Below are 25,596 nucleotides of genomic sequence, written 5' to 3'. Positions count from 1 at the left end.
CTTGCGAGGAATCCTATTCGGGAAAAGGGAATTTCCCTTTAAAAAAGGGAAACGTTGATAGCTATTCTCTTCTGCAGCCTGACTGGATGGTGGCTACTAGGTGACAGTTGAGAGAGAACCAAAATCAATTGGTCTTTCAGCAGAGCCAATGGAATAGCACTGCTTCCCTTCTGTGCTTCTGGCTTCACAGCCAGATGGAATGGCTGCTGCCAGGCTGAGAGCTGGAAAGAGGGAAGATCCAGTGTCCCTGCAAGAAGGAATTAAAAGAAATTGGAGCTCATCAAGTGGGCTCCTGGGGGGAAACAAAGGAGTTTTACATAATCCATTCTGGCCACTTCTCTTTCCAGGCTTGATGTGGCTGAGCTATGTCTGCCTGGTCTTTGACACCAGAGAGGAAGCAGAGGAGGAACGTTGTAACCAGGCACCAAAGCCAGCGAGTCAGCTGGAACTGTGTAACCCCACGCCATGTCCAGCAAGGTAAAAGTGCATAGCATGAGCATAAGTATGAATAAATCTTGCAGATCTAGCCTTGTAATCCTTTCACAGGCCCTTGAGGCACATTCGCAGCCTGGAAGAAAGAAAAAAGAATCCACTCACTCATGCGTTTACAAACAATTCCTTGCCTGATGGTCACCTGGAGATTATTCCTGCTTGCCACTGGTGACTGGATCCGTGGTTTTGTCACAAGCCCAAGGAAGTTGATGGAATAAGTTGATTTGTGTCTGTCTCCTCCTTTCCTGCGCTCTCTCCAGCTGGGAAGTGAAGGAACTCTCTCCATGCCCTGTGACCTGTGGTGGAGGAAAGATACCCCTCTTGGTCCGCTGCGTCCGGCGAGACAAGAACACAACCCGGACTCTTCCTCACTCGAAATGTAGCCGGATACACAGGCCAGCTAGCAGCAGAGAATGTGCTATGGAGCCATGCCCAGCCAGGTAAGTGCCAATCGTTTTGAGGGCAGTGGCCAAGGAGAGCCTTCTTTGTCTTTTATGATGAATTCACAATCTCTAGAGCCAGGTCTGGGATTGGCCTGTTAACAGTGGGTAGAACTGAGGGTGGGAGTCACATGTTGGCCCCCGGGTGCTTTTGATTCAACAACTGGGTTCTGTTGTTTCCACCTGCCAGGTGGTCCTACAAAATGGGCACGTGTAGCACCAGTTGTGGTAGAGGCGTGATGCGCAAGGTCCTGTACTGTGCACGAGCAATGGGGGAGAAGGCGGAGGAAGAGATTCTACCAGACACGGTCTGTGAGAGTTTGCCTCGCCCTGAAGAGCAGGAAGTGTGCAACCTGGAACCATGTCCCCCAAGGTCATTCATTAGTTGTGGATTCATTTAACTGGAGTCTTTTCTTTTCCTCATCACCACAAATATTATTTTGTTATTATTTAGCCAATTTATAGACTGCTTATCTATCTGTACTATATATCTAGGAAAGTTGTTTTTTCAGTGTGCATTTGAATATTGCAACCAAATTTAGCATGATGGTTCCTGAGGTGAAGGAGCAAGTTTTTGTCTATATTGGAATACAGTTGAAAGCAATTTTGAATTAAGATGGTGGACTGAACCTTTCAAATCTTCAATGATTTTCTTTTGTTTCTTAGAATTCCCAAGGCATGCCAGCTACGAGGCTGCTAGTTATGCATAAATTATATTCAAATGGTTCAGACTGAGACGAAGACACTAGAACAACAACAACAAAATGTCAAGGGCTCCAAAACATGCAACAGCTCTTTACACATAAACAGATAACTTTAAATGCTACATATAATTTTTTTATTACCTTGATGTTTTAGATTGAATTTGAATGTGGTGTGTAAATTGCTCTGGGCTGTATTTATGAAGAGCAGTATAGATAGATATAGATAATCTGATATTCCCAAATGTTTTGTGCAAAGTGGAATGATAGGAAGGCCCTGTTAAAATCTGGGGATGGTGCGGAGGGCAGGTGTGTGTGTTCACTTGACTCACTGATCAACTCTCTTCTCTCTCTCTGAGAAGGTGGAAAGTGACTAGAATGGGTCCGTGTTCCTCCTCCTGTGGACTTGGGGTAGCCACCCAGTTGGTGACTTGCATGCAGCTTTCTGGGGGACAAGAGATTGAGCTGGCTAAGAGCCAGTGCCGAGAAGCAGAGAAGCCCCCCTTCAGTGTGCCTTGTGTGATCCGGGTCTGCCCTTATGAATGGAGGGTCACCAAATGGACACAGGTAAACCTTTCAGTCAGGGGTGGGGAACTAAAGCCTTGGGGTCACCTGGCCTCTCTATCTGGCCAGCAAAACTCTTCCCAGGCCACACACCCCATTGGCCTTGCTTCACATCTCAAGTGCTTTTACTTGGCTAGAATGTGTCCCTGAAGTCTGATAATGCCTCTTGCTTGGATGGAAGATGGAGACAGGGTGGGGTGAGTCTGCAAAATTTCCATCCATTGCTCCTCCTACTTATGCCTCTGGCCCCAACATGGAATGTGGCCTTCAGAAGGCTGCCTAGAAGGGAATGTGGCTCTCAGGCTAAAAGTGGTTCCCCACCCCTGGTTCAGGCTTCAATACATTCAGAGATGTGTTGGAATTAGGACAGAGCTGGGTTGCTCTCAAGAACCCCACTTGGCATTTGCCAAGGCCCCCTGCCCCTCTTGTTATTATTTTTTACTTTGAGGACTTGTTCTGTGGGCATTGCCTGCTTTTTTGTTAGTCTTTGTTTTTTGGGAAAGTGGTTAAGTGTTTTGCCTGTTTAGAGAGGGAGATTCAGTATCACCAGCTTTTCTTCTGTGAAATGGGCATTTTGTGGTGCCCACCACAGTTTTCTTAGATTTCCAGATGTGACCTCCAGCCCAAACTGGTTGTGGGGAGCCCTGGGTTAGACTCTTCGACTAGAGCTAGATCAGCCTAGCTTCAAATCCCAAATGCCACCCTTGTGGGAGTCATTCTTTCCCAGCCCACCCTTCTCACACAAAACAGGGAAAGCCATCTGTACTGCCTTGTGGTCTCTGAGGAAAAGGCAGCATAGAAGTGTCATAAGCCAATGATGGGAAAGTTGGGGGTGATGCATAAAAGTGTTTCCTGCCCATATTATTCCAGGGCTCCTCTCATCTGTGAATACTTACTGTGCATTTAAAAATAGCTTCTGGGTTTCTCCCTCCAGTGTTCTGCCTCTTGTGGGAATGGTATTCAGACACGACAGGATTTCTGCATCAATCCTGAAACTGGGGCATGGGTGAACCCCACCTTTTGCATGCACTCCCCTAAGCCTGTGATGCTGCGAAGTTGCTCCGTCGCTCCCTGCCTTGAACAGGCCACAGCAGGTCCGGTCTCCAGGACAGATCTCAGGACTTTGCCACCTCCTACAGAGCAACTGATGGCTGCAGTGACCATTGGCCCTGAAAAGCCACAGCATAGAGCTTTGGACCTTCCACAGCCTGATGGACTAGCTCTTTCCATGAAACGATTTGAGGATATACTGTGGGACGCTGATGAGTACAGTTGCGCAGCTTGTATTTACTTACGTGTGATTATCACTAGACTTTGCCTTTTAACAGGGGCTGCCAACCCCTTTTAGGCCAGGAAGTACATTTGTGAGGAAGTGCAATTGGTGGGGCATATTTGAGAGACCACCTCTTTCCCTACAGACTCTCTTGGGTGTTAATATCAGAAAAGCCTTCAAAAGTTCAGGGGTGGTGGTTGCCTGGAAGAGAGCATTCTCTGTGGCAGCCCCTAAGTTTTGGAATTCCCTCTCCACAGAGGTCCATCTGGCTTCTTAACTATACAGCTTCCAGAGAAAGCTGTACAGATGTACTTTTTTACCCTGGCCGTTGACACCTGAGTTGTGTGTGGTTTTGGACCCACAGTGTACCTATGATTGCTAAGTGTTCTTAGTAATAAATTCCAAATTGTTGTAACCCACCTTGGGACCTGCAGGAGAAAGGCAGGTAATAATTTAATAATAATAAATTCATAAAATGGCTGTTGCAGGGCATGACATAATGACTTCAACGTAAGAGAAGCTGGTTCTCTGGTACTGAGCTATGCCCTCTTAAGAACATAAGAAGAGCCTACCTGATCAGTCCAAGGGCCCAGCTAGTCCTCTTCTCACAATTGCTGATCAGATACACTAATGGGAATGGCATTCAGAAGCATTGCTGCCTTTCTTCCTTTGCAGGTCCCTGTGGGCAGCTCTTCCTAAATTCCACTGGGTTCATCAACATGACTGGTGTGCAAGCCAGCGACTGCATTGTTGCCATTGGCCGCCCCTTAGGAGAGGTCCTAAGGGTCCAAGTGCTGGAGAGCTCCCTGAACTGCAGTGCAGGTGAGTGTTTGGTTCATAGCATTGGAGGACATGAGACCTGGGAAGCCACCAGTTAAAATCTTAACTCAACCAGGAGATGCTAGGCTGAAATAGCTTCTCCACACTATTCTGTGGCCTGAATTGAGATTACAGCTGCCTGCATAGTTATGTATGTCCCCGACAGCTCAGGATGAGAGAGAAATCCAACTGAATTTTTGCACTGAAAGACAAACCTATAATAATTCACATTTTCTGAAACAATGCATGACCCGAAGCACAGCCCTCCTTCAAAATCTGTTTTGCAGTTCTCCAGCCTCAAGTAATGTGTGCAGGGAAACATGCTTTTGGGCGAAGTGCACATATAAATAAATGTATATATTAGTGAAAATGGCATACAAAAATGGATTTCATTAGGGAAAGGTGCTGTGCCAAATATATACATGTATTAAGCAAAATTGTGGAATATTCTGCCAATAGAGATTCAGCGGGCACCTTGTGCTTCAGCACTTGCTGGAAAATTTTCTATTCTGTCAGACTTATACAGACGATTAAGAAAACATATTTCTAGAATAGTTAGCTGATTCTGATGTTAACTTTATACCGGGTTTCTATTGTATTGTTTCACGTATAGCAGTTTTAAAAAAATGAATAGTGGTTTATAAATATTTTTACAGTTAAGATTACAAACAAGCATGTGCATATAAAGATAAAATAGCAGATTATAAGAAATAGCAGCTAAATGTTCATGAGGACCTTTTTAAAAATTACACACTGATGCAGAAATGCAGTGAACACAAAACTGGAAAAATTAGGAACTGGGAGGAACCAAAATGGACAGAATTAATTGCCCTTCCCTACTATCAGCAGACAATCTCATTTTTTTATAAAATGGTTGTGGATGATCAGTCTTACATGTTCCCCAGCATCCCTTGTCTTTTGCTCCAGGTGACGTGATGTTGTTTTCTACACGGATGATGTGGCGGACAGGCTGTAAGAAGCTGGTGCATTCCACCATAAACACCAGGACCAACACACTGGTGGTGAGACAGCGCCGCCTGGGTCCTGGGAATGGAGTTACCCTTTGGTACAGCAGCAAAGTGGCAGCTAAGAAATACCATCAAGGTAGGTTTGGTTGCATACTGAGCTGGCTCCACTGGAAGTGAAAAAGGGAGATCTAAGAAGGGCTTAAGGGTGGCACTGTGGGTTAAACCACAGAGCCTAGGGCTTGCCAATCAGAAGGTCAGCGGTTTGAATCCCCGCAACGGGGTGAGCTCCCATTGCTTGGTCCCAGCTCCTGCCAACCTAGCAGTTTGAAAGCACATCAAAGTGCAAATAGATAAATAGGTACCGCTCCGGCGGGAAGGTAAACGGCGTTTCCGTGCACTGCTCTGGTTCGCCAGAAGCGGCTTAGTCATGCTGGCCACATGACTCGGAAGCTGTCTGTGGACAAACACTGACTCCCTCGGCCAATAAAGCAAGATGAGCGCTGCAACCCCAGAGTCGGTCACGACTGGATCTAATGGTCAGGGTTCCCTTTACCTTTTTAAGAAGGGCTTAGGTCTCCATGAGAGACATGAGGTCTGTGGCTGGATCCTCTGGTGTCTTTTTCAGAGTGTAAAAATAGGTTGGTGCACGGGCCACCCTGGCCAGGCACTTGTGTTAGGGGTCGGGCGCACCACTGGGCGGTGCACTCACCCATGGGAGCCTACCACTTCCCTTGCTTTTAATGTTTTGTTCTTGTAATGCAACTACAGTCTGTTTTCACTGCTACTTTGTCTCTACCTTGCTCTGAGGAAGGGAAAGCGGGTCCTTTCACAGAGTGAGGCATTTGGGAAGGGATAGTCTAGGACATGGGTAGGCAAACTAAGGCCTGGGGGCTGAATCTGGCCCAATCGCCTTCTAAATCTGACCCGCGGACAGTCCAGGAATCAGTGTGTTTTTACATGAGTAGAATGTGTCCTTTTATTTAAAATGCATCTCTGGGTTATTTGTGGGGCCTGCCTGTTGTTTTTACATGACTAGAATGTGTGCTTTTATTTAAAATGCATCTCTGGGTTATTTGTGGGGCATAGGAAGTCGTTCATTTATTTCCCCACAAAAAAATATAGTCCGGCCCCCCACAAGGTCTGAGGGACTGTGGACTGGCCCCCTGCTGAAAAAGTCTGCTGACCCCTGGTCTAGGAGAGTTCCTGGGTTGCTTTCATTTTTCCAGGGCAGCTAGGCATTCTCTTTCAAAAACATTTTTAAAGTTTTAAAGCACAACTCTATCACAAACTCCTGGACTCATTGCTCTCTTCTGCATCCATTTCCTTAACCACAGATTGCGACGTGCAGTTGTTCGGTCCCAGTGGGAGAATAGTGACCCCTATGCCTTTGGCAGGCTGGGAACAAGGGGCTTGCAGGACATTTGTTGACGTGGCTCCAAGGCATCGGATTGCCATTCACGCTGCATATGTGGACCCAACAGCTGACTCCAACCAAACACACTCCAGTTACATCTCGGTGAGAAAACTGCACAGAGTAAGGGTCCAGGTGTCACACACTAGGAGAATAAAAGCAAAACATTAATCAGACGCAAGGGTGGGGAACCTGATCAGCACTCAATTTACAGCGGTGTGGGTGGTTCCTTCTGCACAGGGCGCTGAGCTAAGGGGGTGCAAAACAACAACAACAACAACCTATATTCATATGGGTACCTACTGAGAAGATCCACTGTACCAAAAGGAATTATTGTGAAAATAAAAAAATATGGGAGGTGGGAAGGGCAAGCCAGATTTTGTTCTCACTCAAGGCAACATATTATGAAAGTCCGCCACTGACCTATTGGTTGCATTCCTTCCTGGACAACTTTCTGGGAGCCATTTACCCATGGTGAGCAGAGCCAGAGGCAAAAGTTTGTGGAGCAATGAGTGCAAATGTTACCTTTGTACAGGAGGCTATTTTCTAACATGCAATCAGATTTTGTTGTTGTCTTCTGCTTTTACTTTCTCCTGCCATCTCTGCTCCTTTTCCATTAAAATGCTGCTTCTACCCTGGACATTTATGGTGGAAGAGCCACTCTTGGGACCCCTCCAGAATCCATACTAGGTTTGGGTTGTTGTTGTTGTTTTTCTTTCTGAAATCATGTAACTTTCCACACCACAAATGTTCTGGTTTATTTTTTATCCCACATTTGTTGCCCTGTAGCAGAAGAGTTACCCTTCCAGGTAGTAATAGTGTGGTTCCATTTTGGGGAAGCATTGCAGAACAACCAATAAAGCAGAAGAATGTGTGAACAGTCCAGGATAAACCCACCACCAATGCAACAAATGTAGGACAAAATAAATAAATAAACCAGAACGTTTGTGGTGCTGAAATGTTACATGATTTCAGCAGGAATTTTATGGGACATGTGCTGACTGGAAATGGAGCAGTAAGTCTGCCTCGAAACATGTGCAAAAGTGTGGTCGTGTATAACCCTCCTGATACCATCATAAGCACAAATCAAAATGAACGTAAAGTAAAACTGGAGAAACGAAGGAATCCTTAGGCACTGTGAACATAAGAACATAAAGAAAGCCTGTTGCATCAGGCCAATGGCCCACCTAGTCCAGCATCCTGTTCTCACAGTGACCAACCAGGTATCTGTGGGAAACCCGAAAACAGAACCCGAGCACAAGAGGCCTCTCCCCTCCTGTGGTTTCCAGCAAATGATGTTCAGAAGCATTGCTGCCTCCAACTGTGGACTTAGAGCATAGGCAACATGGCTAGTAGCCATTGATAGCCCTCTCTTCCATTAAATTTGTCTACTTCTCTTCTAATGTTGCTCAAGTTGATGGCCATCACTGCCTACTTTGGGAGTGAGTTCCATGGTTTAACTCTGCACTGCAAAGCATAGTTTAACTGTTGTGGATGTCACGTTTCTGGGTCTTTGGCTGACCTGACTTCCATTCTTCAGATCCGAGATGTCAATGCCATGAAGACCGCAGTTTTCCATGGAAACCAGCCATTCTACTGGGAGTCAGTTGGGAGCAGGGCCGAAATTGAATTCAGCAAAGACTTTGCCAGCGTCGGTTTCCAAGCAGAATACTGGGTAACTTTGCCCAAATAAACACAGCCTCAAGTTATTTCAAGTGCAACTGTTCATCCAAGGGTTATATAGCCAGGGGGAGTTAGTAAACACAGTTTGTCTTGTAAGAGGGATGAAAAGTGATATTGTCTAAAAAACTCTTAGAGGCTGCAGGAACCCTTCTCTTTTTGCACCTGTTCCCATTGCTGTGGAAGGGAGGGGCTTCTCATGCCTGAACTCACCCTGGCTCTGCCACTGTCTCAGGTGGGGATCTCCACCGATTCAATTATTTTTCCTTCAAATGCTGCTGCTGTTGTTTTCGAGCAGGGTTAGTCCTGCTCCTCTCATGTGCTAAAGTCAACATACACATACCTCTTGGAGATCTGCCAATAAAGTCTTTATATGGTGTGAACCTGAAAAGTTATTAGCCTGAAATTAATAATCCCTGCACCTGTGTACTGTATCATGTAAGCCTGAGTTGGCCAATCTCTGCTGTCCTCTACCTAGAAATTATTATTCCAAATGCCTGTGATTTATAGATGAGGTGTATACAGTATATTGAAAAATGCAGTGTGTTCAAATATGTTTGCAGTTGTGTGTGTTATGCATCTACACTCACTACACATACAGGCTTGGCCATGGCACGCTGGAGGATGTGTAGACTCAGTTGCAAATGCAGGTTTTCCAACTCTTGAATGTGAGGCAAATAGTGTTGGAGTTTGGTATATATTTTCCTATATACTTAAAAATCAAAAGCTGTCATCATACAGCTCCCATCGGAGGATTTGTAGTGCTGGATCACACTTCTGGATTTGCCTGGTCAGGGTGGGGGAAGGGAGCAGAAGAGAAAGGAAGTTTTAAAATTGTGGTTTTAAACAGTAAGAATTGAAGGATGCAGGGATGGAGAGAGACAGGAGCTGTGAGAGGGTGGAGGGGCAGGCAGGCGGTAGGAGGGATTAGCGAGCAACACTAGCAGTGGCAACAGCCTTGAGTGTGTGTGTGTGTACACAGCAGAGTGCAGGAATAAATAGTTTGATAATGCTGCAACTTATTGCAAGTGTTGCTTTACTCCCAACACTCCTTCTGAACAAAGTGTGTCCGGTGGTCCCTGGGAAGCGGATTAGTGAGACTGTCTGAAAAATATTCTTAAAACTGAGGTGGCATGGGTGTAGCGGGGGGGGGGGGCTGCCCCCTAAACCAAGTAAACAAATAAAAATGCTTAACTAACCGACCAATTGCATTGCAGACAACTTGGTTCTCCCCCCCCCCAACATAAAGTCTGGCTGTACCCATGTGAGGTGGTGTAAATAGTTCTCTTTTTTCTATTATCCTCACAACCAGTCCTTTTTATCTAGAAAAGGAGGTGCAGGTACCCTTGAGTACCCCCTGGAAAAAAAGCATTGCTTACAACCAGCCTGTGAGCTAGAGGTTAGGTTAAGAGAATTAACTGCCCCAAAAGTCACCCAGTGAGCTTCATGGCTGAATGGGTATTTGAAAACTTCCATATCCTAGCACTCTAACCCAAAGCTTTCCAAGCTTTTCATGTTGGTGACACACTTTTTAGAAATGCATCATTTCGTGACACAGTAATTCATTTTTACTAGCAAACCAGAGGTTAAACCTTTCCAGCCCCTAGAGGAGCGTGGCGGGAGCATTCGCGTGACACACTTACACACTGCAGCCGACACACTAAGGTGTTGTGACACACAGTTTGGAAAGCTCTGCTCTAACCATCACACCGCACTAGCATCTCCTTCCATTTGCACTGGGAAGCAAGATTTTAACATGTTTTAAAATTCAACTTCACATGAAAATTCAGCATCACATCCTAGAAAGAGCATAAACATCGTTATGTGTTTGCTGCTATTCCTCCCCCTTTCTTTTTCTTTTTTTTACAGGGGCTGTGAGATCTCTCAGCTACCAGTTTCCTATAGCATACCCGCTCCAACACTGTAGGAACATACTCCATACATCTGACTGGGTTGCCCCAGCCGCTCTGGGCAGCTTCCAATATATACAGTGGTACCTCGGATTAAGCACCACTTTAGCTAAAGGGGCCTCCCGCTGCCGCTGCACCACCGGAGCACGATTTCTGTTCTCATCCTGAAGCAAAGTTCTTAACCTGAAGCACTATTTCTGGGTTAGCAGAGTCTGTAACCTGAAGCGTATGTAACCTGAGGCGTATGTAACCCGAGGTACCACTGTATATATAAACATAATAAAACATTAAACATTTACCAAAAAACGAAACAAGAGCCACCCCTATACAGGATTGCTTTCAGACGACTCGGGGGTCAGATAACTCCATACCCTCCAACATTTCTCCAATGAAAACACGGACATCCTAAGCAAAAGTGGGACATTCTAGAATCAAGTCAGAAATCGGGGCAGTTTCTTTAAATCAAGGACACCCCTGGAAAATAGGAACACTTGGAGGCAGTTTTATTACGTGGCTTCAAAATTAACAAGGGAGTTGCAGCCCTTAACAAACAAAGATCAGTCTACTTTTCCCTCCTTAAGTCTATGGATGAGAGATGTAGACAGCCCCTCCCACTTCATCCTCTTGCAGAGGAGGAGGGGACCCAGAATGCAATACAAAGGGAGACGCTTGGGGGGGGCAGCTGGTTGGGGTGGGCGGGGCTGTCTCCATTGTCAGCTGGAGCTGCTTTTAAAGGGACAGTGGGTGGGCAGTGGGTGTACAGCGATGCGCTGAGGACTAGGATCCTGCCCAGTGCTGGGGGCGGGGGAGAAATTACAGTGGCAAGCAGCAGAGGAGAAAGGTGGATTTACCTGTCGTTTTAACACACATACCCAAAGGCAGGATGAATTCCCATGAAGAGCAGCCTCAGTCAGATGCAGCTACTGCTGCTGCTACCCCGTCTTCCACCGATGATGATGATGGGATGACCTGGTGGTACAAGTGGTTATGCAGACTGGCTGGCATCATTGGGGGCATCTGTGAGTATTTCCTTTACTCCTCCCACCCCACAGTTTTTTCCTCCAGTGATTCCCCTATCCCCGCACCTCCAGAGCGAAGTCCCATGATCCAATTTGCCTCCTATGCTGGGGGCTTGCTTTGCACAGACTGGCTGTTTTTGTGTCTTTGGGGATTTTTGCTTTAATTTTCTCTCCTGTAGGGGGCGGGGGAATAGCACTGCAAACTTTTTGTACACATGTTTTTGGGGTGGGTGTTTTTTTTTTATTAAAAAAAACATGTTTTGTCACTCTTCTGTTGTGAGCTGTCAAGAGGACTAACCTCTTTACTGCCTTCGTTTAAATATAGTTAGTAGGTAAATAAATACCTACATCAGGGTGTGCAATATGCAAAACAGATCAAAAGTGCAACAGGGTAGTGCCTATTTTGCATTAGCAAATGTTTGTATTTCTGCATTGCATTTGGGTGTTTAATTGAGTTACTCAGAGTCACTTCATTGTTTTTTTATAAAAAAATATTAATATCCCACCTTTTCTCAAAGGAGCTCAAGGCTCTCCCCCTCCCCATTTTATCCTCGCAACAACCCTGTGAGGTAGGTGAGCCTGGGAGGCAACAACTAGTCCAAGCTCAGCCAATGGTCTCTCTCATGTCTCAGTCTACAGTGGTGTCATGTGGGGGACAGCCACCCAGTCTCTGCTTGTGCCTAAATGTCCCCCACCCTCCTGATTCATAAGACCTCCATGACCGAATCAGATCAAAGGTCCAACCAGTCCAAAACCCTGGCCAGCCAGATGCCACCAGGAAACCAGTAAGAAGGGTACGATGATATTAGCCATTCCATATTCTTCGCCTCCGGATCTGATATTCAGTGGGTACTCTGCTTCCGACCATGGAGGCTCCACTATCTTATCAGGGCAAGGCGATGTTGACTCAGGTCACATCTGCACTACACATTTAAAGCAATAACACACCACTTTAAACAACCATGGCTTCTCACAAAGAATCCTGGGAACTGTAGTTTGCTAAGGGTGCTGAGAGTTGTTAGATGACCTCCTATTCCCTTCACAGAGCTACAGTTCCCTGAGTTCCCTGTGAAGAGGGATCAACTATTAAACCATACTGGAATTGTAGCTCTGTGAGGCAGGGGCATGAGAACTGGGACCTTATTGGTGGTGACTCCATGCTTGTGACACACCCTTTCAAGTTATTTGCATATGTCTGCCATCAGTGCAGCTGGACTTTTTATATAAAAACCACACATTTCCAGGATCTTTTTCCTTGAAAGATTTAATAGGGCAACTGGCCTGAAACTTTTGTTTTAGTTTTGTGTTGTTGCTGGCTTTTTTCTAATATTAAGTTTGTTTTCATTCACTACAATGGCCCTTTGCTAGCCTGTGGGTTAGTTAAGCGACCTGGTTTGACTGGTTATTGATTTGCTTTTGTTTTTAATCGAAATGTAATATTGCATTTTGTGTTTGCCTTGCAAGCTGTAAGCTGCCTTGCAAGAGTGTTGCTCTAAAAGGTGGTCTGAAAACATTCAAATAAATAAAAGCAGATAGAATGAAACTCTTTGCAAAAAGTGCACCCTCTCTTCATTCAAGAATGGAATGGAGGGCATGGCTGCCCAGCCAACTGGGTACAGGAGCACTCTCTGCTGTACCATTTTGTTGCAGAGCCCATTTGCTCGTTCTCTGGTATGTTTGCATTTCTAAGCAGAGTTTACTTTTGTAGAAGTCAGTGTCTTTAAAAAGCGTTTTGCAAAGGCTGATTAAGTTGGGGACAGTGCCTGAGACACTTGCTTATGACTTGAAAGAACTTCTCCCTTGCTGCACCCAGCCCTGGATACCTGTTCCCAGTTGCTTCTCTGTGATGTGATTTCTTACTCATGGTTTAGGGCACACCTGATAGCGGGGTTGAACTTTGCTCCTGCTGTACTTTGCTCCCTATGTTTAAACTTGTTGAGTAATCTTTCGTCAAGCTGGTATTCCTCACCCCCAGGCCACTCTTTCTGTTCCTTGGCTCTCTCTTCATGCAACATCCCTCACCAGCCAAGTGTTTGTTTTTTTTAAATAAAATTTTTATTAGTTTTCCACATTTTGTAGAGACATGACACACACTAATAGACAAAGACAAAAACATGCATAATTTCAAAAATCTTGTTTTCATAAACTTGTTCCTTGACTTCCCCCCACACCCCTTCAAGCATCCCAATTTCCATAATTATATCAGCAAATTATTATTTCTCCTCTTCACCATCTTAGTATAATCTTCTTATACAAAAATTTAGACTCTTTCCTAAGTTGGACTCAGGTTCCCTCCCACCGATTTCCCAGTTTATATTAGATAAAAATATTAATTAAACCAAAAATTCATGAGTGTTATTGAAATTCTATTTTCCCCCCCTTCCATCCCCGGTTTGCGTCCCTTCCCAAATATGTCCATAATAACAGTTCTTAGCCTGGGTTCCTCACGTCCCTCACCAGCCAAGTGTTGACCCCTCCTTGAGCCGAGGCACCAGGTTCCCCCCAAGATTGAGGGGGCCCGGCAGATTGAGGGGGTTGCCCCCAAGATTGAGGGGGCCCGACATCACAGGCACGATTCATGTGCAACTTCATGTCCTCAGAAGGAGGCCAAGCACTCTGGCGGAGGCTGGGTGCTGAAACTGTGGCACACACAGGGTCCCCTTCAAACAAATATCGAGGAGAGTTTTTCCCCTTGAACTCTGCTAATGCTTCCTACATGTCTACATGGAGGTTAGAGAGGGGTGTGTGAGGCTGTAGAATCTGGCCTACTGTACAAAAATTCACATTCATTGTCCCAGCCACTATTCTCCTTGCTTCATGGGCGAGCTGGCTCTGGCTATAATAGAATTTGGCTGTGTTCCACTCTCTGCTTCTCCTCCCCACTTGTTAGGGAAAGTTTCACCTGCTAAAATTCTCAGACCTTTGGCTGCTTTTAAAGGCAGCACTTCCCCCTGCCCCTCCCCACCCACACAAAAAAGCAACTATGCCCTGAACAGTCCGAAAATAAGCCTTGGAACCACCTGGGATTTGGTCCTCATTAAACTTGCAGCAAGGTTCTCTGCATCCGATACAGCATCAGACCCCTTTCGCAGTCGTCAGCAGGTAACTTAATCCCAGTATTATGCGACACTGCTCATGAAAAAACAAGGGCCAGCAGAGCTGAGTTGACAAGAAATAATGGCACAAAGAACACAGATGCACTCAATTCTCCCACCCCACCTCCCAAAAAACCCTACAAAAATTTGTTTTGGAAACATTGTCAGAGTTTGTAGAGAACAAACGTCCAGTTCTCAAAGCTCTCGGAACCCAGTCTGGTTACGTCCAGGAGAATCACATCAAAGTTTTTCCTCTGCTATGAAGGCAGGTGACTAGCCCTCGGTGTCAGAACCTGTCCTCAGAATAGCCACAAAATTTTGTGATCTTCATCATGTGATGTCATGTTGCAGCTTCATTTCTCACAATCCATGGCTGAACTGTGGAACTCACTCCCACAAGATGTAGTGATGACAACCAACCTGGATGGCTTTAAAAGAAGATTCGTAGACAAAATCGTGGAGGACAAGGATATGGATCCCGATGTTCTACCTCCACTGCTGGAAGCAGTGAATACCATTGTTAGTGTGCCTCTTGCAGTGAAGTCAAACTGCTGTGACCTTCTGTGATGTGCAAGCCTGGGCTGTATTTGGGGGTCTTGGGTTGCCCAGACTACAAACCTCTCAGCCTTGCCGATGTGGTCCAGAAGAAAGCAGAGCAATATGTTTGGCACCAGCTTGCCTGCAGGATTTGCTGGAAGGAGGACTGCGAGGTGCCATCCATCCATCTTAGGGACTCTAAATTTGTGTAGGATTTACTCCTTAGCCTTCCCCGCTCCCCTGAAGATATCCCACAAGACAGTGGAGGTTTAGGATCAGAGTTTTTCTTCAGCTAGATGGGCTAACTTCCTAGAAGAGTTTGGATTTGATATCCCGCTGTATCACTACCCGAAGGAGACACAAAGCGGCTAACAATCTCCTTCCTCCCCCACAACAAACTGTGAGGTGAGTGGGGCTGAGAGACTTCAGAGAAGTGTGACTACCCCAAGGTCACCCAGTAGCTGCATGTGGAAGAGCGGAGACGCGAACCCAGTTCTCCAGATTACGAGTCCACTGCTCTTAACCACTACACCACACTGGCTCTCCTAGGTTGATGAGCCCCATCTGCCCCTCACTTCTCTCTACAACATGAATGCAAAACGCCTTCTTGACTATTGGACCCAGTATTGGTCTGATCCACTCAATCCACCAGAGCCTGTCTTCACATGCAGGGGAAGTCCCTGACTCATCAAGGGTTTGAGACCCATCAGCTACCTTCACCTGGTTAGCTGGCCAGTTGAAGCTGCTCCTGGGTTGTGGCCACTGTCACATGCTGGCAACTTCTAGGAGCCACAGGTGAGAGCTGGAGGGGGGGAGGTGGACAAGCTACCCTAGAAGTAGCATGTTATTTCCCCTGCCAGAGGTACTGCCCCTCCCCTAACATCTCATACACCCCAGTATATACCAGTGTAGACAGACCAGTTGCTGGGAAATGCAAGTAGACAGAGTGTGCTGTTGCACTCAATACCTTCTTGGGAGCCTCCCAGAGGAATCAGGTCAGTCACTGTGAGAACAGGATGCACTGACCCACCAGGGCTGATCTTAACATTTTCTACCTGCTTTGTCCATTCAGCGTGTGCCTTTGCTGGCCTCTTTAACTGTGTGACCATCCACCCTCTCAACATCGCAGCTGGCGTTTGGATGATGTAAGTAAACTTGACTTCCTTTGCGGTGACTATTTGTTTCGAGTACCGGGGTTCTGCAAGTCAACACCAGCTGAGATGAAAGTCTGTTGCAAATGCAGAGGCAGGCAATGAATGATTTGTCCTGGTGGGATGTGTGGCCATTGCACTGCCCACTCAGCACAGTCTCTGGCCTTCCTGCTAGTTCCAACCTGCCCCCCCCGCCCCCCAGGCTGAATCTACACAGGTATAAAAAACACTATGAAAGTGTTTTTTTTTTAATTAAAAAAAGGAGTAAAGTATATATGGAATTTGCCATTAGCTCACCAGTGCCACCTAGTGTCACATTTGTTTAATACACTTAAAATGCACTTAAAACGTTATACAGTGGTACCTCTGGTTGCGAACGGGATTTGTTCCAGAGGCCCGTTTGCAAAATGAGCAGAACGCAATCCGCACCTGTGTGTCTGCATGTGCGCGGGTATCGATTCACCGCTTCTGCGCATGCGTGTGATGTCATTTTACACACCTGTGCATGTGCGAGTGGCGAAACCCGGAAGTAACCCTTTCCAGTACTTCCGGGTCGCCACAGGACGCAACCTGAAAACGCTCAACCTGAAGCAAACGTAACATGAGGTATGGCTGTATTTGCAGCTGAGTCCCTGTGGCTCCGAAAATAGAAAACCGTTCAGAGTAGCTTTGGGAGAGGGCCACAGTTTACTGGTAGAGCAAGGCTTAATCCCTGGCATCTCCAGGTGGGGCTGGGAATGTCTGATACTCTGGAGAGCCACTGTCAATCAATGTAGACAGTTCTGAGCTAGACGGACATGGGGTCTTACTGAGTACTAGGCAATTCCATGTGTCAACTGGCTGTTTGTTCAGAACCACGAGGACTAGAATCTTACCTTATTTCTAGGGAAAGAGCCATAGCTCAGTGCTAGAGCATCTGCTTTGCATGCAGAAGGTCCCAAGTCCAATTCCCAACATCTCTAGGTATGGCTGGGAAGTCTCTTGCTCTTAAATCCCAGAGAGCTGCTGCCAGTTTATTCTATGCAATTTTAATTGAAAATATTTTAAAGCCACTTCTCTGAGTAAATGCCCCAGGGCAAGCAAGGTGGAAGATTTAAAACAACAATGCAGTACAAACTGGAAAACTTTTGAAACACTTCAAAATTTAAAACACTTAAAACTAGAAGTAAAATAAAGCACAGAACCCAAGAAAACATAATTGAGTCAGACCAAGCTAACAATCACCGTACCTGGAGGGTCGGCTGCATTTAAAGGCACACCAACCACAGCCACAGTTTCTGAAACAACGAGAACTGAAACACAGCCAAATATTGAAATTTGTGCTTCTCTGGATTTTGCAGTGCAGTTCTCCAGCCAGCTCATGTGTCCAAATTTGCATAGACAAAGGTAAAGTCTGCCTATCAGTACATAGATCAGTGAAAGTAACATATAAAAATGCTTTATACAGTGGTACCTCAGGTTAAGTACTTAATTCGTTCCGGAGGTCCGTTCTTAACCTGAAACTGTTCTTAACTTGAAGCACCACTTTAGCTAATAGGCCCTCTCGCTGCCACCACGCCGCCGGAGCACAATTTCTGTTCTCATCCTGAAGCAAAGTTCTTAACCCGAGGTACTATTTCTGGGTTAGCGGAGTCTGTAACCTGAAGCGTATGTAACCTGAAGCGTATGTAACCCAAGGTACCACTGTATATGGGGAAATTGCCGTCTTGGCTGTCTCTTAGTCCAGACCCAGGTCACTGAGCCTGAGCTTCTACAGCCGCTGCCTGCTATGAACCACCAATGGCAGGATTGGCAGCAACAGCAGCAGATATGTTCTATGCTTAAGGTAATTTTTTATTCTCTTGCTAGTTGTGCTGTTTTAAATGTGCATTTTATATTTGACATTATTAATGTTTTCTTTTGAAATCTTTAAGATAATTTGTTTGTTAACATTGCTGCGTTAAATGGGCATTCTGTAGTTGGCTTCTTTTGCAATGTTCTGTTTTGAAATCCTTAAGATAATATATTAGTTTCCTGTTAAATATCATTGTTTGAATGTATACTTGAATTTCTTTAGTAATGTTTTATTCTGGATTGTTTTATCTGGTGTTTCAATGTCGGTTCTAAGCTGCTTTGAGATTTTTTAATTAGGAGTATAAAGCAGTAGAGAAATGAATAATAATAGGCAAAAATTCATAACAAAATGTGCACATAGGAAAAAGTTTGGGGGTGATTTTTCATGTGGACTTTTTTTTTTTACAAAAGAAAATATTGCACATGTGTAGAAACATACAGAATTGAACTTAAAATCAGAAAAATGAGAAATTGAGAGAAACCAAAACTGGCAGATTTGCCCATTCTAATTCCAGTGGATCTCAAATGCCTTGGCTCCCGAACAATACGATTCCCAAACGATTGAAACCCAAAAGTGAGTGTTCCAGTTTTCGAACGAGTTTCGGAAGCTGAAAGTCCGGTGCAGCTTCCGCAGCCTCTGATTGGCTGCAGGACGCTCCTACAGCCAATCAGAAGCCACGCCTTGGTTTTCGAACGGTTCTGTGAGTTGAACGGAATTCCGGAACTCATTCTGTTTGAGAACCAAGGTACGAACTGTACTAGCTAAATAGCCCTCTGGCCCCAGTAAGGTTATAAAACCTTAGAACCTAAAGCAGCCTAAGAGTTTCACTGGCTGTGTGCCTAGTACTTTTGAGAAAAGGCAAGCAAGAGTTGACATAGTAGAAGTTCATAAAATTATGAATGGCATGAAGAAAGTGGGTAGAAAAAAGTTTAAATCCCTCTCTTATAATGTTAGAACTCATGGTCATCCAACATGGCTGAAAGTCAAATAATTTAGGACAGATGAAAGGGTGGACTTCTTCTCTCAGTGTAGAGAAGAACTTGCTCCCACAGGAGGTAGTGATGGCCACCAACTTTAAGATGCCTTTAAGAAAAGATTAGGTAAATTCATGGAGGAGAAGGCTATCCATGATTTCTAAACTATGATGGCTCTACCCTGCCTCCGCAGTTCAAAGCAACAATGCTTCTTTGCAATGCCACAGGAGAAGAGACCGCTCTTGTCCTTGGCTTCTGTTTGTGGGTTTCCTGTTGGGGCAACTGGTTGGCCACTGTGAGAACAGGATGCTGGACTAGATGGGCCATTGGCCTGATCCAGCAAAAAATGCATGCGTTCACCAGATGGGCCCTTTCATTATGGATGGGGTGGGTTCTCTCTGGTTTTGAGTGTGACTTCTTGCCCCAAAGGTTGAATGCCTTCGTCCTTTTCCTGTGCGAGGCCCCCTTCTGCTGCCAGTTCATCGAGTTTGCAAACGCTGTGTCAGCAAGGGCAGACAAACTGCGCCCATGGCAGAAAGGTGCCTTCTACTGCGGGTAAGTGTGTCTTGGGGTTGGGAGTGTCTCTGGATTACTAGTATTGTGCCAGAGGGATTCAAGTGCATACCAGAGCTCTAAGTTTGCACAATTAAAGTGTTCTGGAATAACAAATCCATGATAAACACAACAAAGCATACTCTTTGTGGTTTGGAAGGTGACGATGACTAGTGAGAAGAATCACAGAATCATAGGATTGTAGAGTTGGAAGGGACCATGAGAACCATCTAGTTCAAACCCCTGCAATGCAGGGATCTTTTATCCAACATGGGGCTCAAACCCACAACCCTGAAGTTAAAAGTCTCATGCTCTACCAACTGAGCTGTCCTAGAGTTCATTTATATATATATATATTTAAAAAGCATTTGTATCCTACTCTTCAGCCAGAAAGGTTCCTAGAGCAGCTTGCAATACAAACAAAACAAGACAGTCCCTACCCACAAGCTTACAGTCTAACAAGAACCCACATGACACACAAGGGGTAAAGGACAAGGAGGGTAGAGGAAAACAAAAAACACAAGCACAGATTTCTAGACAGTTGGTCCTGTATTAACCATCTGGTCCTGTATAGGGTCAGGAGGTGCCTGATGAAGCTGGGCCTCAAGTAAAGCTGATGAAATGAGCCTGGCTTCCTGAGGTGGAATGGCTGCCCTCAAGTAACAGTTAAGGAAGAAGAGGCCTGGTGGAGGCTGGCTTACACCCTGGGAAGAGGGGTTGATAATTAAAGAACTCTGGGAATTGTAGTTCTGTGAGGGGAATGGGGGTTTCCTAAACATTCTCAGCTAACTACAATTCTCAGGATTCTTTTTCTGAGGGGAAGCCATGACTGTTTAAAACTTATCTAATAAAGCTTTAAATGCATGGTGCAGATGTGGCCAAAATCTTTTAATTATTTTTTTTTTAGTTAATGAGTGTTGCCTGGCGTATGCTTCCTAGAAAAGTTGTTAATGGGCAATATCTCATATTTGGAGTAGACCTGTTCAGTCATTTGTCCAGTAACTTTCAATGAGTCTACTCTGACAGTGACCTGTTGGATATCACCCAGTATGTTTAAAATACAAATTGTTCTAAACTTTTCCCCCTTGAACGCCTTTGGTTCTTGAAGCTGGGTATGTTTTCCCTCTCCACAGACCCCTTTCCAATATCTGGTTTGTATGTACCCTAAATCTGGTTGTGTGATTAAAACGCATTGTAATTCTTGGGTATGCCTAACTTGGGTTCATTCACTTCAGTAGGTCATTTCAGTGACCATTTGGAAGCGAAAAATCTGAGATCACAAAATCCTGTACCAGCAAACTGTTGATCCACATTTGGGTCCTTGTTTTGCTAGGCATCCTGTGTTGAAGTGGATTGCAGCACGACACTGCCTTAACTTCACAAATTTCCTCTCTTTCCCCCCAGGATGGCGATATTCCCAGTTATACTGAGCCTGACTCTGACAACTTTATTAGGCAATGCCATTGCCTTTGCGACAGGAGTGCTCTATGGGCTTTCAGCATTAGGCAAAAAGTAAGAGAGAAGAGTTTTCCCTCCCTCCCTGTTTCAGCCAGTGGATTGCTGGTCTGTCTTGGGTGCTGTGCCTGTCAAAACCACCACTCACTCCAAGCTCCTATGCTGTCTTTTGCCTTTTGTAGGGGAGACGCCATCACGTACGCAAGGATGCAGCAGTTGCAACGGAAGCAAACAAACGAAGAAGGGGTGACAGGAAGTGTCGAACCGCAGGCCGTGTGACATCGCCATTCTTTTGAGGCCAGTCATTCCCATCTCATTGAAAAGCAAAGCTTGGGAATTCACTCCAGCCTTAGAAACTGGCCTTGGAATCCTGTGCTGTGAAACTCTTTCAAAACTTCTAATTTCAAGCCGGAGAGTGCAGAATGAAAACATACCTTCTCCTTTGTCCCCAGAACATTTTTTAAAAAACAAAAACACATTTATGCAACACTGTGAATCTTATATGCTGCAGCTTTAAGGGGGCAGGATTTAATGTGGGGTCCTCCCTTCTCCCACCCTGCTCCTTTCTCAGGTTGGTGTGGAACCAAATAGGGTGAACAAGCCCCATTTGTCACATCACTGTGGTGGACTCTTAGTCGCCTGTGTTGCAACAGCCTTTTGATACAGTTTTAGCAGCTCAATACGGTACTTCTGAGATCATCAGAAGCTACATTCTGGGCCTTGATTTTATTTTGACATTTGGGGTGATGGGGAAGCTATTTTGGGAGCTGGAAAATGTGGTACCAAATGAATTCTAGGATCTCAGCGTTTAATATTTTAGCCACCAACCCAGTCTCTGATTTGGTGTTCTCTCTTAGAGTTACAAACTTTGGGGGCTTGATGGACCTTGCTGTCTTCCTACTTTAGAGTCTTGTTTTCCCACCTCTGCATTGCAGAGAATTATTCCTCCGATGAATTTTTAGACCCATTTCTTTAGTAATTTTAGAACTGACGTTTCTTTAGTAATTTAAGAACTGAGCAAACTGTGTGTTGATTTGTGAGATGCATTTTCTTAAGGAGAGAAATTACTTGAAAACCCTTAGTTTGTTTGTATTTGGTATTTTTCCTTTTAGGATTCTTCAGCAGTGGGAGCGGGGGGAGGACTAGCTTTTGCTGTGGGGGGAAAGGATAACTTTTTGTAGTGATCCTGGCTTCCAAGGGTGGAAAGGGCAGCCATTGTTGCATCCCAAAGTCTAGCAAAGGACCCCCTGCTTCCTTCAGAAAACTGTTGCTCTCACTTTGCAGCAAAGATGGCCAGAGGTGGCATGAGAGAATTATTGGTTTACAATACCTCAAAGCATTTCAAGTTAAGGGCCCCAGTAAGCCCCTTCCCCGTCCCCCATAAAAAACACTTGAGCTGCAATTATAGGCAATTTTTGTACATGTAAAAAGCACAAATCTTAGGTTCCATAATGCAATACTGTAAAATGGTTCAAGCAGCTGGCCAGCTTTGTTTCTGGTCATCGCTTTTTATAACTGGAAAAAAAACTTCCTTACCTGAAATGCTACGCAGTTGCAATCTTCTTTGCTACTGTTTAACCTGTTTTACTACTTGATAATTCCACTTTCCATATTTATACCCTGTAGCTAAAATTTAATTTATTATTCCTTTTCCTTGTGATTTGCTTTGGAAAGCATAAAAAATGTATTATTATTATTATTATTTATTTGGAGTTCCTCGAACTGTTCCGGTGGGGGATCTGTTCTCTTGGGGTATAGAACATGAGACAGGTGCTTTCATTTGCTGGGAAACAATTTCTGTCTAGTAGTGTTAGGTCACTGTCTTTTTAGGAAGAGGAAGATGGGGCTAGTTAGGAACTGAGTAGGGCACAGAAATAGTGTGAAGAATTAATTAAGTCTATAGATGTAGTTGATAGAAGGGCGTGTGAGAATCTTACTTGCCAGATGCAATGTTGTGTCCCACCGCTAAGGGTCAGTATTTTCAAATGCATTATCAACAAGAAGTGATGGTATTATAGGCTTCCTTTAGGAGGAAATGCTTTGCTGGAGATTCCCATTTCTTGTTGAAAGATAAGGTTTCAGAGGAAGGGACCTTTGTCAAAAAGCTCACCCCGTCTCTGAAGATTGAACAAAGCTGGATCACTGCCATTTTGAAAGAGCATAAAAGAATAAGGCTGTCTCTTCTCAGGCGTAGTTAATTTTTGTGAATAATTATTGGAGACTCTGGATTCTACATTGTAAGAATTTCTTTTTCTTTTACTGTGCTGTATAACGGATAATATTTTCTTGTTTCTAGGATGCGTATTGCACAGTATTGTTTGATTTTTCCCTTCAGGTGTTTTTTTTTTTTTTAGCATGCAACAAACATACCACTTGTATTCACTATCTTTCAAGCAGATGGAAATGCAATAATTTAATTCTAGGGTCCCTTCTGAAATTAATTTATCTTGTATTTAATGGCGGAATGAAAAGCTATTGTTTGAAAGACTGTGTATGCACCCTAGTGCAGGGGCACAGAACATTTGTCAGCCCGAGGGCCACATTCCCTTTTTGACAACCTTCGGGGGCCACATACCAGAGGCAAAAGTGGGCCAAAAGACAGGTGTAGCATTTGTACAGTAGACGAGTTTCAGCACACAACTCACACACGCCTTACTTTCCTCCATCCTGGCAAGCAAGCAAGAGGCACCTTCAGGACCCTGGGACACATTTCAGCCTGGCAAAACCACCTGAGGATGTGATGCAGGGCTGCTGAAGGTTGTGGCTTGGGGAGCTTTCTGAAGGCCGGCTAGAGAGGCCTGGAGGGCCACAGCTGGCCCCTGAACCTGAGGTTCTCCACCCCTGCTGTTAAGGGGCCTCAGCAAGAGCTGTGCTGGATCAGACCAAAGGCCCATCTATGTCAGCATCCTGGTCTTATAGTGAACAACCAGGTGCCTGTGGGAAGCTCATAAGACAGACCCAAGCACAACAGCACTCTCCTCACTTGTGATTCCCAGTAACTGGCACTTAGAGGCAGGATGTAAACCGCCTTGAGAGCTGCAGGTATAGGGTGGTATATAAATTCAATTAACAACAACAACAACATCATAGCGGCTGTGGACAGTAGCCTTATTACCCTCCACAAATTTGTCCTAACCCATTTTAAAGCCATCTTTGCTTGGTGCCCCTCACGGAACAACTCTCTGGAGTAAAATCCATAGCTCAACTACGTTCTGTGTGAAGAAGTCCTTACGCCTGTCTCGTGAATTATACGATGCACTAGGGGAGGGTTTTGTGTAGAGTATGTCCCCTAGATGTTCATGGACTACAATTCCCATCAGCCCCTGCCAACATGGCCAATGGCCAGGGATTCTGGAAGTAAGATTCTGGAAGGCAACTGGCTGGTTATCTCTGGCCTACAGGATAAGCAACCATGAGCAGGTGGCCTCCTCCTTTTCAAGGATGTGAAGCTTTAGGGCCCATGAGGCAGATGAAGCAGCCCAGCTTAGGCAATGGAAGCCCACGGGTTAGTGCTGGGGTTGTGCAGCTGTGGCTTCCAGGGAGATTTCGCTAGAAGTCACCATACAACTCCAGTAAGTGAGGCTTTGAGGGGGTGCTGATGCGAGGGCGCACCTTCCCGTTTCTCCTCAGTTGGCAAAATGGGATGGGCTACTTCTGTGAAGCTGAGACTGCTGGCTTGCATCGCTGGTCTACGGGGAAAGGGTTGATCTGAGTAAACCAGTTTTTATTCTGTGTAGAATCCTTGACAACCACCAGTTTACTGAACCTGCCTGTCACTGATCCTCTTTTTGTGTATGCAGTGAATAAAAAGACCATTCTACCTCTGGTAATAAGTTATTCAGTTTCAAAAGCTACTTACTACAGTGGAATGTGTGTGTGTTTGTGTATGTATGTGCTTCCTGCTGCTAAAGAATGTACTCTGGAAACAGAAATAGCAGGATACATTCTATAGAGCTGACTCCTGTGGATTAAAGAGCTTCTGACCCTTTTGATCTTTTCAGAGCTATTTCAGACTTAGAGGAGCTACTTCCTAGCTCATGAAAATTGCACGTGTTTCACTTTTTCTGAAAGTCCCCCAGTACAGAATTGGGTGCTTTGCATAGCTTTTCTTTTTAATCACCCCAAGTTATAACCATCTCGATTCCAGAAGATAGCATGAAAGTATGCTGACATGGCTGATGAATGTTCAAAAGACCAAAGGTGAGGGGGAGGCATCCAGCTATGAGGGTTGTGCGGAGTCTTGGTACTACTGAAAAGCTCCTACTTCTTCTGTAGTTGTTGAGCTTAACCTAGTCCAGGCATGTCCAAAGTCAATTTCGGGTGCCTAATCTGGCCCGCCGGCCGGTTTAATCCTGCCCCTGTGGCAATTTATTTCCTGGGGTAAAATCCTAAAAAACCCTCAACAACTTCAACAACTTTGGTCAGCCCTCATGGCCCTTCACTTCATCAAATCTGGCACTCTTTGAAAAAAGTTTGGACACCACTGACCTAGTCCATAAAGCCCTCCCCCTTTTCTCCCTTCCCCTCTTCTTTGCCAAACAATTATTCATTATTTGAAATATGGCACTATTAAAGCAAATATATGCGTATGTGTGCTTGGGCTGCAAATACAAGAACAGAATGCAATGCCATTTGCTGACATTTTAAATACATAAACATTCTCCATCTAGTTCAGTTAATAGTTGGGGCTTCCTCTTCTCCTTAGAAGTAGTACGAAACCA

General features: G+C 45.0%; 2 protein-coding genes across 4 annotated transcripts in view; both read left to right on the top strand.

Annotated features, from left to right (window-relative positions):
- The window catches only part of ADAMTS13 (ADAM metallopeptidase with thrombospondin type 1 motif 13), a 35,744-nt gene extending 26,962 nt beyond the window's left edge, over nucleotides 1-8,782 (top strand). For all 3 annotated transcript variants that reach the window (XM_081179521.1, XM_081179522.1, XM_081179523.1), the window contains 9 exons: nucleotides 348-477; nucleotides 753-932; nucleotides 1,123-1,305; nucleotides 1,996-2,200; nucleotides 3,132-3,468; nucleotides 4,146-4,292; nucleotides 5,217-5,393; nucleotides 6,592-6,773; nucleotides 8,209-8,782. In XM_081179521.1, the coding sequence (XP_081035647.1) occupies nucleotides 348-477; nucleotides 753-932; nucleotides 1,123-1,305; nucleotides 1,996-2,200; nucleotides 3,132-3,468; nucleotides 4,146-4,292; nucleotides 5,217-5,393; nucleotides 6,592-6,773; nucleotides 8,209-8,361 (1,694 nt within the window). In that variant the 3' untranslated portion in view covers nucleotides 8,362-8,782. The remainder of the gene's footprint in view (nucleotides 1-347; nucleotides 478-752; nucleotides 933-1,122; nucleotides 1,306-1,995; nucleotides 2,201-3,131; nucleotides 3,469-4,145; nucleotides 4,293-5,216; nucleotides 5,394-6,591; nucleotides 6,774-8,208) is intronic.
- A 2,198-nt stretch (nucleotides 8,783-10,980) lies between these two features.
- Nucleotides 10,981-24,695, top strand: CACFD1 (calcium channel flower domain containing 1). The gene is made up of 5 exons (XM_081179546.1): nucleotides 10,981-11,277; nucleotides 15,982-16,054; nucleotides 19,298-19,423; nucleotides 20,825-20,932; nucleotides 21,058-24,695. Exons 1-5 carry the CDS (start codon nucleotides 11,142-11,144, stop codon nucleotides 21,152-21,154), a joined length of 540 nt encoding a protein of 179 aa, XP_081035672.1. The 5' UTR covers nucleotides 10,981-11,141; the 3' UTR covers nucleotides 21,155-24,695.
- The last annotated feature ends 901 nt before the right edge of the window (nucleotides 24,696-25,596 follow it).

The sequence above is a fragment of the Podarcis bocagei genome, assembly GCF_964188305.1.
Source record: "Podarcis bocagei genome assembly, chromosome: Z".
Lineage (NCBI taxonomy): Eukaryota > Metazoa > Chordata > Lepidosauria > Squamata > Lacertidae > Podarcis > Podarcis bocagei.
Note: the sequence above shows the minus strand (reverse complement) of the source record. Positions and strands in the feature narration are given on the sequence as shown.